The sequence below is a fragment of the Sitophilus oryzae genome, unplaced genomic scaffold (assembly GCF_002938485.1).
Source record: "Sitophilus oryzae breed Bouriz unplaced genomic scaffold, Soryzae_2.0 scaffold_1974_pilon_pilon, whole genome shotgun sequence".
NCBI classification, from domain to species: Eukaryota; Metazoa; Arthropoda; class Insecta; order Coleoptera; family Curculionidae; genus Sitophilus; species Sitophilus oryzae.
Genome location: NW_022146695.1, coordinates 875,519 through 893,636, shown reverse-complemented (window position 1 = coordinate 893,636; position 18,118 = coordinate 875,519). Strand labels below are relative to the sequence as shown.

Genomic DNA, 18,118 nt, shown 5'->3' with positions numbered 1-18,118 from the left:
TGAAATATGTCAAACGTCAGGGGTGCCAACTTTATTTTTAGATTATTCTACCTTGATTCGTTTCTATGAAAGGGTCATGTCTGTCTTTGTCGTTATTGCGGTTTTCAAAAGAAAAAAATGACTAGAATTGTAATTCTATTACATAAAAACATTTAATATATTCATAGATATTGGCAAAATTAGTGTGTCGGTTTAATTAGACGCTAAACAATGTATTATTAAATGGATTTCTCTAAAATTAATATTTTCTTTCTCTGTTACTCTTTACACGCGAATAAAGGGAAGGAAATCATTAGTGATCTTCAAATGTCAAATGTATTGTTGGTTGTCAGCATCTGACATATTTTGACGTTTGTTTTGCATTTTTATGGGCGGGGGCATATTTTGATTAAAAATCTACATATTTTTATGAAAAAAGTATTATTATTATTTGTTAATGGACATTTTATATACAAAATAGAGTAACAGATAAAAACATACAGTGTAATAGAACGATCACCAAGTTATTGATCCTTTATTTTTACTATGAAATTTGGCTTTCACAGAAGCATATAAGAAAGAAGCCAAAATGTTTTATATATAATATTTAACAGCATGAGCCAGGCTAGTAATTACTTCCCAGATCAAGACAATATGTTGGAAGCGGATAGCTCGAGTGCTTTAGAGCATGGCAAACAGAAGAAATTCAGTTCAGGTTCATTGAGTGGAGATATTTCTAGGCCAAAAGTGGTGACTGTTAAGCATCCAGAATCGAATAAACTAAAACCGACTGCTAAAAAGAACAAACAACCCATTCAAGCTGATCTAGACGTAGCAAAGGAGTTTATACGATGCAAGGAGGAATGTTTAAAAAGACTAGATTTAAGTAAATCAAACATTACGCACTTGCCTCAAACTATAAGAGATTTAAATCACTTATCAGAATTATATTTGTATGGTAATAAGATAGTACAGTTGCCAGCTGAAATTGGTTGTCTTACTAGTCTTCAAATGTTAGCATTAAGTGAAAATTCTTTGACTAGTCTGCCTGATTCTTTAGAGAATTTGAAAAATTTAAAAGTATTAGATTTGAGACACAATAAATTAAATGATATCCCTGATGTTGTTTACAAGCTGACTTCTTTAACAACATTATATCTTCGATTTAATAGGGTGAGGTATGTAGGAGAGGAAATTGCTAATTTAACTGCACTAACAATGCTGAGTTTGAGAGAAAATAAAATTAAAGAATTGCCTGCTGGTATAGGATGTTTAGTTAATTTGCTTACATTTGATGTTTCACATAATCACTTAGAGCATTTGCCTGAGGAGATAGGAAATTGTGTGAATTTATCAACATTAGATCTTCAACATAATGAATTGTTAGATATTCCAGAATCTATTGGTAATCTTCAGCAGTTGACTAGACTGGGACTGAGATACAATCGATTAGCTCACATACCAGCAAGTTTAAGTAAATGTCATGAAATGGACGAGTTTAACTTGGAAGGAAATGCAATTTCACAACTACCTGACGGCTTATTGTCAAGTTTAAACAAACTACGAAGTATTACATTGTCAAGAAACAATTTTTTAGCCTTTCCATCTGGAGGTCCATCTCAGTTTACTGATGTGGATTCTGTAAATTTGGAGCATAATCAAATAGATAAAATTCCTTATGGAATATTTTCCAGAGCTAAACATTTAACAAAATTAAATATGAAAGAAAACCAACTTACTTCTCTGCCGTTAGATGTTGGAACATGGGTTAACATGGTAGAATTGAATTTAGGCACAAACCAGCTCACAAAATTACCTGATGATATACAGTGTCTTCAAGCTCTAGAGGTTTTAGTATTATCAAACAATCTTCTAAAGAGAATTCCACCAAATATCGGAAACCTTCGTAAGTTAAGAGTCTTGGATTTGGAAGAGAACCGTTTAGAGCAACTTCCCAATGAAATAGGTTATTTAAGAGAACTACAAAGACTTATAGTACAGTCTAATCAGCTCACCCAACTTCCACGTGCCCTCGGTCATCTGACCAACCTAATATTCCTTAGCGTAGGAGAGAACAATCTCAGCTATCTTCCGGAAGAAATTGGTACTTTGGAAAATCTAGAGTCTCTCTATGTTAACGATAATCCCACTCTTCACAATTTACCTTTTGAATTGGCGCTGTGTTCAAATTTACAAATCATGAGCATCGAAAATTGCCCCCTCTCTCAAATTCCAGGTGAGATTGTAGCGGGGGGTCCATCATTGGTCATCCAGTACCTAAAAATGCAAGGACCCTACAGGGCGATGTGATCAAGTTATCCAGAGGATCTTTAGTAGTAAGATTCATAAATTTTGTAATAGTATGAGAAATATTGATGAAAGTTTATGAAATGTTGCTGTTTATGACTTTGTTGATGAGTCTATACTTAGTATGAGTTTTTATGTATCTCATCTATTTGTTATACAGGGTGTTAACTCTTTTTTGTGTAGTTTCTAAATGGCGTTTTGATATTAATGCTTATTATTGATGTAAATATCCTGTGTGTTGGATGTTTGTTTTCTCAGTCAATAAGTGCAATAGTTTTAATTATTGTTTAAAAGTATTTTAAATAATATGCAAAAGCCCCGTATTTGTAACCTATTGCAAAGTATATTAAACAGTTAAATTAATGAATGACAGTGATATGAAAATGAGATAAAAGTATTTTATAAATTACATACTTTGATATTTTTGAAAGAGGTATTATATTTATTTCAAAATAAATTAAAAAAATAATCATTTTCTAATATCAATATTTTTTTAACTCATCAGTCTGAGGTATTTATTTTTATTGGCTACGTTGTGGCATTGCTTTTATACATAAGTCTGTAACTTTGAGAACTGTTTTTACCTGTTTTTATTTATTAAGTAGGTAAAATATCTTATTGTTTCAAATAAATCATGCTTTGCCTCCAAAAATTGTTTCTAGATTTACTTCGATAATTGTTTAGTTATCAGCCAAAACTAAAAACGCACAATATTAACGTGAAACCTAAACGTAAGTTGTATGTATAGATAGCTTTTGCTTTGTTTTGTAAAAACCGTTTAGAGGACGTGGTGTTAGAAACATTGGTGATTTATTTTTGAGCTGTGTATTGTTTTTAGTAACGCTTAACGAAACGGTGTTATAATCGAAAAGGCTTTGGACATTAACAATTAAAAAGTTTCTAATGTTTAAATTATTTTTGAGTTGTCTATGTCTAAAGCTCAATCGTATATACATATTTGTTGCTAATAATGTTAACTGTATATTAGAGTGTAATAATCTATTGCTCCATAATGAGATACGTAAGTATATATTTTTATTTTGTGGTGTGATAAAATGACAAAACAAAAATATTTTGATAGAATAACTGAGTTGATATCAATTTCAAAAAAAATTGATCTAGTTCAAAACGAGTGCGTATCTACTTCAGGAAAAAAGAATAAAATTTTTACTTTTTTTGTGTAAATAATTTTGCCTTTTTTTTCGATTCTATCATGCATAATTACTAGTACGCCATTGGTTAATAAAAACCAGTGGCGTATACTTTTTTCCCTAAAAATGTTTCTATGTATAATTGAACATTTACCATTATAAAATAATCTGAAGATTTACCTTGTGATGTATTTTAAAAAATCAACATTTCAACAAGATCTAAGCTATTTGTACGTAGGTCTATAAATAGGCGTCATATTCTCTCTATAACATGTGATACGATTATTAGAGATTGTTTTGTATTAATTCTAAACAATTTAACGAATTGTTTTAGGTATAGTATTGAAAAAATACTATAATGCAGATAAATTTATGTAATGACTGTAAATTTTTTAATTTCAATGCATTTATGTAAACAAAAGGGTAGCATTTTCTTGCTGAAAATTGAAATAAAAAACTTTATTAAGTGTTATTGTAATTGTTTGCTATAAATATATACTGTATTTTATTGACACTTTGTTTTTGTTTAAAAAATAAGGCCTATTAACTTTTATTATTTTTTCACTCAACTTTTCATGTTTTATCAAAAGGGGTATTTACAATTATTAAAGTTTAGAAAATTTAAATATTCAAAGAATTACAGAATAGACTTTTCTGTGGAAATACCTTGTTTTGAGTTTAGAGGTTGTTTGTAGTTAGAGGATTTACCACAATTTGAACTTATAACCCTTTTGCGTCATTTTAAAATCATATTTTCGTGTTGTTTATATGTATATAATCATTTATAAATAGCATATCCTTCCAAATATTAATCCAACATTTATCAGGTGTTATTGTTAATTGTTTTAATATAAATATGATATTACTGTACAGGGTGTCCCAAATTCTAGGATGAATATTTCGCATTTTATGTCTAGTAAAATGACATTTTGAAATTTATTTTTTTTTTAATTCTTTCTGAAGATATTCGAAAAAAACAGACATATTTTAGAATCGTTTTAAATTATTTTCTTGGCCTTATTAGAAAAAATGAAATATTTTTAATTTTTTTCTATTTTGAGGTGCTGTTGAATCACAGTCAACAAAACTTTTTAAATTATGAAGGCTTCTATATGTATACAGGGTGTTCCAATATTCCGTGGACATAGAACTACTACGTATTTTTTGAATCAAAATAAGTTCATTGGACACAATTTATGCCTCTATACAATAGCGGAGTAAGTGGATCGACGAGTAGCGACAGAAACCGTCGGCTCTTTTGATGTGGTGGGACCAAATTTTCTTTCTCTTTTGACGTGTTTGACAGATAGACTACCTATACAATAACTGGTCAACTTATGAAGTGGTCCTATAAACATGGTATACACTGCTCATAATTTGAAGTGACATTAATTATAAAGTTTTATACATATTTTTTTTTGTTTTGTTAAATCCCTATTTCTAAATTTGAATGTATAAAATATCTTACAGCTAATAAATAATTAAAGAAATGATTCGTTGCCTGAGGCATGCTTGAAATAGAGTATATAGAGATATTTGATAAATGGCAACAGTGGCAACTTCCCTTCTTCATATGACAGATAGACTACCTATTTCGCGCAGCCGCAGCCGCAAAGAAAATTGAAAACCGGACTGTCGCTACTCGTCGGTTTACTTACTCTGACAATAGTGCTTCGTTTGTCCGTTAGAGGGCATCAAACTTTAAAAAAAAACACACATTCTTTCAGGGCGCATCCACACTATCCTAGAAACGGCGTATCGGCGTAACGACCTTGAATCGATTTCCAACAATTCTATTGGCTGAAAAATTCATCTGAAATTTTATCTGTCAAATTCATCTGTCAAAAATTTCAGCCAATAGAATTACAGGAAATCTATTCAAGGTCGTTACACATTTTAAGAACCGTTATTCCGTTTTGAATCAGATTTTGGGTGTCTATGTTTTGTTAAGTGCTTTAACATTTGACTTTCACAAAAATCTTTATTTTAACAGACGAACACTTTTATATAGAGGTAAATTGTGTCCAAGGAACTTATTCCAAAAATACGTAGTAGTTCTATGTCAAAATAAAACACTAAATCACCACAATACACCAAAATACTTTTACTTTTACACTGGACGCGCGTTTCGCTAATGTTAGCATCATCGTCAGCAGAAGATTAAAAACTAAAAACTACAACCAAACTTTCCAGTGTAAAAGTAAAAGTGTTTTGGTGTATTGTGGTGATTTAGTGTTTTATTTTGCTGTGTAACACCAAAGGTTCCAACCCAAGAACGGTAAACTAATAGGATTGCTCATCCTCATAAGACGTACGTTCGCCTCTTCCCGCGCTTCAGCTGACAGTTGTGATGTCATTGTAGTTCTTGTCAAAGCCTTGTCATGATAGTATGTATTATTAGTTGCCTATGGTAAAAAATAACAGCTGAGAAATTTTGAGTTAATTATTTTGTCAATTTTAAATGTGAAAAAGGTGTCTTTAAAGTTTTTAGAGCTTTAGAGTGTATAAATACGTTCATTTTGTGTTGTGGATTGTGACAAAGTGCTTACTAAGTGCCCACGATTTTGTTTATTAATTATTTTAAAACAAAATATGGAAGTACTCTAAAAAGAATGCTTGCAAAAGGTTTTGATGGGAACTGCTGTTCTTAAAAATGCCTTATCCGAGTATTTAATACGATTTATACAGTTAATTTTCTATACTGCATAGATATAAGGTGTTTAAATAAATAAACTAAATAATAAAAGTTTTGCATTCGGCAACCAATAATGCATGTGCGTGTATTATTGGTTGCCGGATAAGGACTAATAACCATGACAAGGACTACAATGACGTCACAAAGCGAGTAGTTTTCGCATGCACCTGGCGGACGCGGACACTTTTGGCTGAATGAGCAGTCCTATTAGGTTAACTGTTCTTGTTTCCAACCCCCAACTGTAATAATAATTCTATGTCCCCAGAATATTGAGACACTCTGTATATAATAATGATTGCAAAACCCGCGCAGTTGGTTTGGAAATGATGATTAGTGACAAAATTTTCAATTTTATTATTTAAATGACAATCATCTTCATTTCAGACATCCCTCATGTTTTTTTTTCAGTCGTGTTGTAGAACGATGCAGCGGTATTTATTTTAAAATATCTTTTTTCGATTTTGAGACACTCCGTATTTTATCGGCATTGTATATATTTTTGTTGATTTAGTAAGAGGTCAGATTTTAAAAGTTGACCTCTATATTTGCGAATTTTTTAAATAAAAAAAATTAATATGATCCTTGGGGAAGTTAGTATTTTATCAAAAAGACATTAAAAATTTAAAAATATAAACAAACACCATTTTAATGGGAGACGTGGTAGATATAAGATATTTGTCGTTAATGTGATTTAACCAAATATAGCACTTATATGACCCCTGGCGCGTCACGGAATAATCAACTATTTTAAAGTCAGCGTCTCACAGCACTGTTTTCTCTAAGCACCGTTCAGTTTTTCTCAGTAACTGATTCAGTCCGTTTAAATCCAAGTTAGAGCTTATCAACAAAGGATTTAAAAATAATCACATTGTTGACTAATATAAGCGTTCAAAACAAAATGAATAGCGATATTTTCTTGGTAAGTTTTCTTTGTTCCTCATTAATATTTTAATTTTTTATGCGTAAAAATATTATTTTAGATAAAATTAACACTTCTATCGTGTTTCTTGTTAATTTCTGGAAATGCTATAGATAAAATAAATAGTTTAGACCCACCACCACATGGAGAAATAGCCTTAATGGCTAGATACATTGTTCATAACACTGGTAACAACTTTTTAATTAAATACAAATCTAGCATTTATTCAAATTCATATTTTTTAAGGTTGGGTATCTGTAGCTACGATCTCTACACAAAAATCTATCTTAGGATATCCATTTGTAAGTTTAAAATCATTCTGCGATGGACCTGTTGACAACTCTACAGGAATTCCGTATTTTTATATGACCAGCATGGATGTATCTGGTAAAGATTTAGATGTAAGTTTTTTCAGAGATTCAGAGAAATTATTTCAATATAACAATTATCTTGTTTATTACAGTAAATATTACTTTTTTATCTCCTCTATTTGAATAAATATCAAAATATAAATAATAGTTAAAATTATATATTGAACTTATTTTAGCATATTTTACTACAATAAATTACATATTTTAAATAGTGATGCATGAGGAACCAGTTGATTTATTATTTCTGTATATTTGAATATCATTATCTAATTATTTATTCACTACTTTTTAATTATACTACACAATATTTGATTAAATTCATTTTAAATGTGGATTCTAATTCAAGTAGTCCAGGTGGTGTCATCTGTTGATTGGTATATGAAGTCCTGATATGAAGAAACCTGTTTTTGATTTGTAGTGGCATCTACCAACAAATGCTCGAAGCTACAGCTTGAAAGAAACCATTTCTTTATATATTCTGTTACTTCGCGAACATGTTAATAGATAGCACTAGTGATCAGAAATAAAAAAATAAAAATTGGAAATTCTCTATCCAGTTAGAAATTATTATTTTAATAAAAAAATTTGCTATGTTTACCGTTTTTTAACATAGATATACAGGATGATGTATATATATTTTTAAACTAAAAATATAGGGTTTTTTAAATGGATTGCTGTATATTTTTATTTATTTAGTGGATATTAGTGGAGATAAAAGCATTATATTTATTCATATTACTTAGTTGTTTAAATTATTGGTACTTTCAATCGAGGGGTAAACCGCAGAGGGAAAAGTGTACACCGTAATTCCTTTTACTCAAATAATTCCTCAGAATTCCTCGTAATTTCTTCGGAATTCCTTGGAATTCCTGGTCTTCAAGGTCAAGGTCAATCATTCAAGGTCTTCCTTGGAATTCCTTGGTACGAACTCGGTAACTCTTTCAGTCTGAACCAGCGTTGCCACCTCGGTTTCACCAGTTCCGCTATGAATTTTCTGGTGATTTTTATAAATGTCTAATGTCTCTATAACTACTAGATCTAACAATAAAAAGTACTATTACAGGATTTGCGTTTTTTAGTTAAATTTTAGGACTAATAGAGGATCATGAGGTAAAATACTGGAAATATGTCGGCACTTACTTATTAAAATTAATTTTTCTCGATTTTTGAAAATGATAGGTACCTAGTTATACCCGTATCTATAGGAAGGAAAATTAATAAAACTTCAGTTGCACGTCATAATACGATCACCAGTAAATTCCATAAGATTACGCATGGTATCATTGATGAAGTGCACCTAAAAGTTGCATTAATTTCCCTATAGTATATACCTAGGTATTATTCCGAGGAAATGAAAAAATCAACTTTACACTTTCTGATGAATAAAAAAATCTTATGAGGGTTTCTTTAAAATGGCGAAATCAGGGAACGTTATAAGTAGATCTTTCGGGGTGGTTCGGCCGTACTATTGGAAAATATTTTAGATATATAATCGAGGGTACAATATTAAATTAAAAAAGAATATCTAACCTGTAGATATTTGATATTGGGAAATTTGGAAGCGAAAACGAAAAACGGATAGTAAAAATTGCCTGCAAAACGTTTTCTTTAAATTTAGTACTACCTATTATAGTATTCATGGTTTACTAATGTTCGTTAATTTTTATAAAGTTGCTTGTAATTCCTCTTAATTCCTGTGGAATTCCTCTAAATTTCTAAGGAATTCCTTGGAATTCATTGGAATTCTTACGGAAATAATTGGAATTCCTAGTAATTTCTATGGAATTCCTTGGAATTCCTCGTAATTCCTTGGAATTCCTGTAGAATTCCTTCATAGTGTACACCATAATTCCACTGCGGTTTACCCCTCGCTTTCAATATTAAAAAGTCAATTTATATATTTTCTGTTTTATTTGTAGAAAAATAATAGTGTTACAATTATGGCATCCTTGGCTGAAGTAGATTTTTGCTCAGAAAAAGCGTATGATCCTCAGGATCCTAGATGCCCCAAAGTTATCATTACCGGAAAGTTTGTAAAGGTATCTTTAGAACTTATAAAACTTTGTTAAGTGTATAAAATGTTTTTTTTAATTTGCAGTTACCAGAATCAGGTTCAGAGTATGCATTTGCTAAAGAATCTTTGTTCGAAAGACATCCTGAGATGCGTTTATGGCCTCTAGGTACTATTACATAAAAATACTATAGAAGGAGTATTTATCCTATAAAACACACGAAAATGGGAGACCCTATACAGGGTGTCCCACTAAGAATAGCTCTCGGTTGTATCTCGGAAAGTATTAGCCGTAGGGCCTACGGAAAAAAAATATTCATGGCTAAAAAAGAGCGTATGAAAAATTGCTGGAAATTATTTTCAACTTAAAGGCTTAATCAAGAGGGCTATTGATACCGTGGTATAAAAAGGTAACTAAGGGCTTATTTTTTCGTATTTATTATAATTTTGCTAGTATCTTAGGTTTGAAAGAAGATATTAAGGTGCGGTTTTCGCTGACTTTTTAAGCTTTTATTACTCTTTACTATCAGCTAAAATTACATATACTATCGTATTTATTTTTTTTTGAAAAAACGCGCAATGTTTGTTAAATTGTATATCAGCGCCCCCTAGCGTCTACGTCCAAAATATTATTATTATTATTTTTATGGCATAATATAGAGTAAAGAACGCTCTTTTAAACGAGCCCTTGTTTGTTGGATTCTGATCATCCAGTCCGGAGTTATTAACATTTAAATAAAGGAGATCTAACCTTCCCCCACCACTTTATTTTAGCAGATAGGAGAAACAAGCTCTAACAAAAAAAAAATCCAAAATTTATTGAAGATTATGGAGCTATTATTTATTGTACCCTTTATCTAGGTAAAAATCTGTAAAATTTCTATTTTCCATAGCAGTTGCGCCTAGAGCATAGCTCTAGCGGCCGTTCTACAAACTTAGAAAATATTTTTCAGCAATTTCTCATAGCTTCTTAAATTACAAATACTTTTTTTCCGTAGGCCTTACGGCTAATATACTTTCCGAGATACAGCCGAGAGCTATTCTTAGTGGGACACCCTGTACAAATGTGATGCGCAGTAAATCGTGAACCCAACGTCTACAGGCAGCTAGACGAGCAATATGAGCAAACTGAACTTAGCAGTTATAAAGTGAAGTTAGTCAAAAAGAGAGACAACACGCATCTTCAGAAATCGCATATTTATGTATCTCCTTTTTATTTATTTTCTCTTCTAAAAATTTTTCCCGCTTCTTTCAAATGTAGAACATTTGCTACAGCAGCGCCATCTTAAGTATTCCTTGTTTGATGACATCTTTTCAATACACACGAAGATAATTCCTTTTACCTCTACACTCCATAATTATTATTCTCTATATACTGATACTGACGTCCCATATAACACACAATATCCGCAGGATATTCATAGAATGTCGGAATGTCCCATTATAAGATCATCTTATAAAGACATCTATAGGATATCCTCCAGACATCCTGAAATCCTATAGATGTCTCAGAATAGAATATCCTATGGATGTCTCTGTCGTATATCTAATGTACATCCAGCTGAGATATCCAACATGCTCATGATAATAAAATATCCTAACAATATCGTCTAGATATTTAGGAAAAATAAATAATGTACTACTTTTTATATTACATAAAATGCAATAAACCATACAGATAGATATATATATATATATTACGTCAAGGCAACAAAATATCCTGTTGGTATCTTCTGGATAATCTGGATATTTATGAGGTTGGCCACTCCCAGTAATACAGAGAATTTAAAACGCCCGCGCAAAAAATTTCCCACAGTCCATCTCGACAGTTGTTTAGTTTTGATGGTTTTTGCATCGTGTATTATTCAGTTCTTTGATTTAGTGAAATTCGAGGTGAATTCGGTCGTTTGTCGATATTGGATGGGCTTAAAAATGACTGAAACTAACAAAACTGGTTGAGTTTGACTTAGTTTTTTTCTTATACTCATAGTTCTAGCCTTGTTCTAGCAGAAATTCTATCCTAACCTCAACTAATGTCGAAAAAACGACGAACAACTCAGGTTCTCACAATGAAGAATTTGTGACAAAATTATAGGTGAAAATTTGTTGAAAATCGCTTGTTCTTTATCTCTAAACCCATTTTCGTGTTTGATCTATTCAAACAGAAATCCTATTTTTGGGTTTAAATTGTGAGTTTCTGGAATGTGTGGTGTTAGAAATTATACCTGTATCCTGTGTGCTAACTTTGATGTAAACTGTTGCTGCTAGCTCTGCTGCTAGACATAAACTGCTAAACTCCATAAAGGGTAGTATAATCTGGTATAATACCATACGATCGAAAAAAACGGCGTCAGAGGTGGCTTGGAAATGAAGATTGCTGTTATTTTGTACGTAAAATTATAGGAGGAATGTCATCGATCGTAATTTTCAAGCCAATTGAACGCCGTTTTTTTTCGATGGTACAGCATAAATTGAAAGCTCTTAACTCATACAAATAAACTTCTAAATTTTGACGCAAAATTCATTGACATAATATGTAGGTATATTTTAGAGCTGTTAATAAAAATATCCAATGAATAACGTCAAAATGTGGCTAAATAAAACTAAATCGCAAACGTTTTTACTATAAACTAAGGATGAAGTAAGTATTGTCAAATAACAGTCCTCATATAATGCCCTAAAAATATTCTATAATGTCTATCGGCATCGTCCTTGTATTTAAGTTGAAATATCTAAATAATCGTAATAAGGTTTGCCTCTTATGTGTCTATTTAAGATGACATTTTTTATGCCTAGTAGCGATATCCCATAATTTCTTGACTTACCAGTTAATATCCCTATAGATCGCATTAATTACTTTTAAATCGATATCCTCAAGATATCTATAGGATTGTGTTGTGTTATATGGGGTACTTTTCTTTAGATCATGACTTCTACGTGGCCAAAATCGACATGGATCAAATCTGCGTGCTGGACTTCTTCGGCGGCATCAAATACGTCAGCCTGAGCGATTATTTCAACCCGAACTATACTGGCGCCATCAATTACGATTCGCACTTGCGAAGGGTATCAGTGGAACACATTAGCGGCGACATGTGATGACAGGCGACCTCTAGCGATAACGTGCGGACGTCCGAAACCATTGTGGCGCGTGAAATGTTAGAACGGGCCCATTCTGGTGTAATTGCGTAAGGATATCGCTTAATTGTGTTGGACACTGTAAATTTACGCACGAAATATATTTAATACTTAATATCATATCTAATGTTGTGTTTTATTTCAATTTATTTCCGATGTTTTATAGTAGGGGAGCCCAAGATGCTAAATGGGGATTTACTCGAGCGCGGTGGAGACTTATGGACACTGAACCAAAAGTCGACATAAATATAATGAAAAAGTTCATTAATATAATGAATTAAATCATTAATTTTGAGCCGATGAACGATTTCATTGGCACAATGAAAAGTAATTCATTAACTCTATGAATTTTAAGTTCATTAAATCAATGAACAGTGTTCATTAATTTGAAGAACACATTCATTGGTACAATGAACAGATTTCATTAATACAATGAAATAATTTCATTGTATTAATGAACCGTATCATTAATACAATGAAATTTATTTCATTGTATTAATGAACCGTTATCATTAATACAATGAAATAATTTCATAACCTATTTAGTTATACATTTAAAAGTCGACACTATTAGTAACTCTTGTTACACCGTATAATCAATGATGAAGATCGCTGTTATTGATATGAAATGTCATTGATAGTCATTTCCCAGCCAACTACCTGAAATAATTCTACTATAAATAGATTTCCATTTGAACAAGCCCTTAGCTACAAAGGTAACAAAATTACTAATAATGCCGACTTACTTACGAGCACAGTAAATTTTTCCATTAGGGATTATTAATAAAAAAACAAGTGCAATAAACTAATAATAATTTATTAAACTCGATATAGCATAATATACAAATAAAAATTTAAAAAATCGAATCGACGAAGAGAATAGTAATGTTATTATTAATTTGAGGGTAAATTATAATAAGAAAATTAATTTACCAGTCGATATCCTGAGGGATTTCTATAAAAAGACCATTTCTTCATTATATTAGCTGTATCCTTAGACTTGATAACGTCTAGACGAATTTGCAACAGGCTTTTCAAGTCGCATCAAGTGGGTACGATGTTAAATTGTCGAATTTGAGGGCTTGAAGGCTGGTCTCAACATCTTCCGGTTCTAAAAGACATATATCAAAATAATTAAAATGCCAAATATTAAAAGAACACTCGAATTTACCATAATTAGTTCCATGCCTCGACTTGTTACTATGTTTTTCTTCTTTTTGTTTTTTATCTTCTGAAACATATTTGGAAACCGCTGTTTTAATGAATACCCACACCAGAGATCTCACACAGCGGAATTTGATTTAACAACACAACAAATTAACTACAATACGATAGGACTTTTATTTAAAATATTTAAAATATTGAAGAGAACACTTACTGCTCTAATGAAACTAAAGCCTCACTGAATAACTCAACCACACAGACGTTATTAAAGTACCAAACTAACCGATCAACATGGCGGACATTTAAGCCCTAATATTTTATTCATGATATTAATAAGTAAACGCGTACAATAATATAATGTAGTGTGTTCGTTGTATTAATAACATTGTTCATTGTCACAATGATTTAGTACATTAATATAATGAATATGTGTTTATTAAAGTTTCAGCACTAAAATAAAGAACGCGTTCATTGCAAGTAGCATTTTCATTTCACGACTTGCGACCACATGTTTACTAAACACAACGTTGGATTAGTTACAAAAAATAGTTAGCTCCCTACCTTGGGTATTAAAATAAATTTAAACGTTTTTATAACGTTGTGCCGACGTTGGACTAGTACTACAGCAAAGTAGAAGCTTCTGCGACGTCGAATAAACGTTGTCTTGTAACCTTTTTTGCTTAAGTGATCTTTAGGTGATTTGGACAACGTAGTTACAACGTTGGATAATATAGAGTTTTCCGACGTCAGTTTCAGGACCTATTCCAACGTTATGCAAACGTCGTCTGTTTTACTAATTCCAACGTTGTTTAGATTTCCTTATTCTTACGTTGGTAGGACGTAGAGTCACTACCTTTTTGCAACTGTATTGAACCATAACCTTAAATCTTAAATTTTCAATTCATTGTTCTGTTCAGTCAGACAGTTCAGTGCTGTTTTTGTTTTTATAAAAAAAAAACTTAATTAAAATGGGACATAAGAAAGGTACATATAAAACTAAATTTAAATATACATCGACATATATTACCGACACTTCCTCGTTTATTTAGATTATAGAGGGCGGCACAAGCTAGACTCTAGAATGACTAAATTAGGCAATCTTGCGACTAGTATACTACCTGTTAAGGCCGAACTGCGACTTTATTAGTCCAGTATGCGACTACTCGAACTACTCCATCTTAATCTCCAAAACAACAAAGTTAAAGCCGCCATGTTGTTAAATAAGAAAATGTTTCGTTCTTAAAATAGCAATTCCTGCTTTTTGAATACATTAACTTGAAATATTTGACCCTAAAAAATACGCGGAAACAATTTTTTCGAATGCGAATAAATTATTCTCATTTTACTAAAAAAAAAATTCAAGAAAATTTTTAAAACTTCTTTAATTTCAAGGCCCATTAGTATTTTTTAAAGTAGAAACAATACATTTATCAATAAAGTTGTTTGCGTTTAACTTTTTACCTTGGGTAACGAGTTACAGAGTCGGTTAAAGTGTTTCAATAATTATGATCTTCAAACATCCTCCACACTTAAATACTTTTGTTTTGTTTTCCTTCACTGCCATCTGACATATGTCTCTAACTAAATTATAAATATAATATTTTTACTATAATTATCCCAATTTAGGATAAAACGCGACTTAGACGCCATATTAGTTTTGTATTTCTGTGAATTAGGATTTTAAACAACGTTGCAGTTTGTACTAAATTAGGCTTCTAGCCAACGTCGGTATCCAACGTCGTTTCGACCCAAAAATTATTCTCCAAACTAGTGCAGACTAGGGTTGGCACGAGGTTGTGCAGACGTTGCGCCCCGACGTTTGGTCGCGTGACACAACGTTGTCCCGACGTCCAAATGCTGCTTGGGTATATTAATGAAAATCTTACATTAATTTAATAACCAGATTTTCATTATATTGATGAAATTAGATTCATAATATTAATAAATCGGACATCGATCTATGATTAACAAATCATTATATTAATGAAAAAAATCATTGTCCCAATGAAACAACAGTTAATAATCAATGTTCATTAATATTATGAACAATATTTTTTTCAGTGGATAAAAAGGTTATATGATGATTACTACAACCTGTGCTACAACTAGTGATTAAATATTTTATGAACATTTTCTAAAATTATAATTATGTACTTTTAAAAAATTCCGTTATAGCCGAAATAGCCCCAATTATTATTATGACCCCACTAGCAAAACCGGTGCGTAAAACCATGCTCGCTACAGTAGTTGAACTCGTCTAAAAAGTTTTTTTAGCTGGAATAATAAATAATTATAATACAAGTTAGTGTGAAAAGTTTTTACATTTTTGTTTTTATTTTTAGAATTTTCACAAATTATACTTTTAGATAACACTTTTAGCATGATTATACAGGGTGTTTCAAAAAACATGTGCCATCTCTCGTGGGGAGATTCCTCACGTAAAAATAAAATGTATTTTCTATATCAACCTAGGTCCGATTCTGCTTTGTTTCGTGGCTGCAGGGTGGTAAAGTCTTAATTTTTTTTCGGTTAATTATAATTTTCTTTCATGTACTTTTAGCGATTCCAATGAAATTTTGAAAGTAAAAATTACTATAAATGCGACATGTTTTAATGCTAAAAATGTGTTGACATTCACCAGGGATCAGTGTATATTTGTATATGGGTTATCACCGGAATTATACGCATTAAAATATGTATTACTTATAGTAACTTTTACCCTCGAAATTACATATGAATTACTAAAAATACTTGGTAGAAAATTATAATAAATCGAAAGATTATTAAGACTTCAACACCCTGTAGACCTACGAAACAAAGCAGAATCCGACCTATGTAGATATGAAAAATAAATATTATTTTTATGTGAGGAATCTCCCCTCGAGAGATGGCACATGTTTTTTGAAACACCCTGTATAATTATTTTTTTCCTAAAATCGCTATTTAAACCCGTGTATTTGTATAATATACATATGTATGTTACGGTATCACACATATAACACACGGTATATAACAGATCAACAAAACAACCAAAAACATAACCTAACCCAAACATTAACATGTTAATGTCGACATTAACCGGACATCGGACTTTAACCGACTTTAACCGTAACATATACACTATATACCAGTTGTTTCCGATCGGAGAATGCACCAAGTCTATACTAAAAAGTCCTGATTAATGCGATTTAGTGATAATTAACAAAAATCGCGCTAAAATAACGTTATCGTTTACGTTAATTTAAAAATTATTGATTTTACAAACAAATAACAGAGCGGCAAATTTTTCGTTTGCATGGTGTATTTACGGCTAATTTAAGGCAAATGTTCCACCTAATTTCAGGAATTTTACTGAACTTTTACTGGAATGGTTGTGCTAACCATTGCCTGGAAACTTATATGGTGAAATTTTGATAAAATAATTTAGTACACACTAAAAACACGGTATGTCGCTAGTGGTAGGAAAAATAATTTTTAGAGGTTACTAGTTTATTTGGTTGCCTGTGATATGCATATACAGGGTGTTTCCTAATTAATCTAAAAAATAAAAAATCGTTAGAAAACGAATTAAGGTGGGCTCTTAATAAGTATATTTATTTTTTTCTCGACAACCGTTTGATGAATAAGAAAAACTCAAAAGATCAATTTTGTTGAAAAAGGATGGCCAGTCAAGAAAAAAATATATTTTCTTTAAAAAAGCAGTGGTGTACCATTTATGTTAAGCAAAAATATCGATTTTTTTAAATTTTTAACACCCTGTAGAACAGAAAGGAAGTACTTTAGACCTAATGATTATATAAAAATTGTTTTAAGAACATATGAGGAATCACACCATAATTTTTTTACACTAATTCGAAAACACCCTGTATATTGTCAACTTGACAATGACTGCTGATAAATCAAAAAATACCTTTTCAGCGAAAAAAGCCTGATTTTCGCAGGAAAAAATTTGATTTTTATTGAATTTGGCCCTGCGTTTGCAAATACTCGTTTGTTTTTTAATTTTCTATCTATCTAAATTTTAAATATCATAGTCAGAAATAGTTTTATTATTTATTAACTGTAAAAATGGTGTTTTCTTGTTGTGTTTCATCTTGCAAAGAAACTAACAAAACTGCAAAAATGTACGTGTTTCCAAAAGACGATAAGGTATGTATCTTAGATAAAAGAAAATATATGTATTCGTTGTTTGATTTTTTTTTCGTTCGCTTTAAAATCTATAAATCTCGGTCTATTCATTAGACAGCCAGTCGACGATCATTTACATGAAACTCTGTAAAATAAATAAAAAAATAAATTGTAAAATATATATATTCTTATGTCTTATTAAAGTTACCCTGATATACTAATATATCAGTGTAACTTTAAAAAAATCCTTTGAAT

General features: G+C 31.1%; 2 protein-coding genes across 2 annotated transcripts; both read left to right on the top strand.

The window, feature by feature from the left end:
• The first annotated feature begins 355 nt into the window (after window positions 1–355).
• On the top strand, window positions 356–3,945 carry LOC115883653 (leucine-rich repeat protein soc-2 homolog). The gene has a single exon (XM_030902039.1). It carries the CDS (start codon window positions 595–597, stop codon window positions 2,287–2,289), a length of 1,695 nt encoding a protein of 564 aa, XP_030757899.1. The 5' UTR covers window positions 356–594; the 3' UTR covers window positions 2,290–3,945.
• A 2,845-nt stretch (window positions 3,946–6,790) lies between these two features.
• LOC115883674 (protein CREG1-like) lies at window positions 6,791–12,693 on the top strand. Its single transcript, XM_030902057.1, has 6 exons — window positions 6,791–7,051; window positions 7,113–7,239; window positions 7,298–7,452; window positions 9,342–9,461; window positions 9,521–9,602; window positions 12,357–12,693. Exons 1-6 carry the CDS (start codon window positions 7,031–7,033, stop codon window positions 12,530–12,532), a joined length of 681 nt encoding a protein of 226 aa, XP_030757917.1. The 5' UTR covers window positions 6,791–7,030; the 3' UTR covers window positions 12,533–12,693.
• The last annotated feature ends 5,425 nt before the right edge of the window (window positions 12,694–18,118 follow it).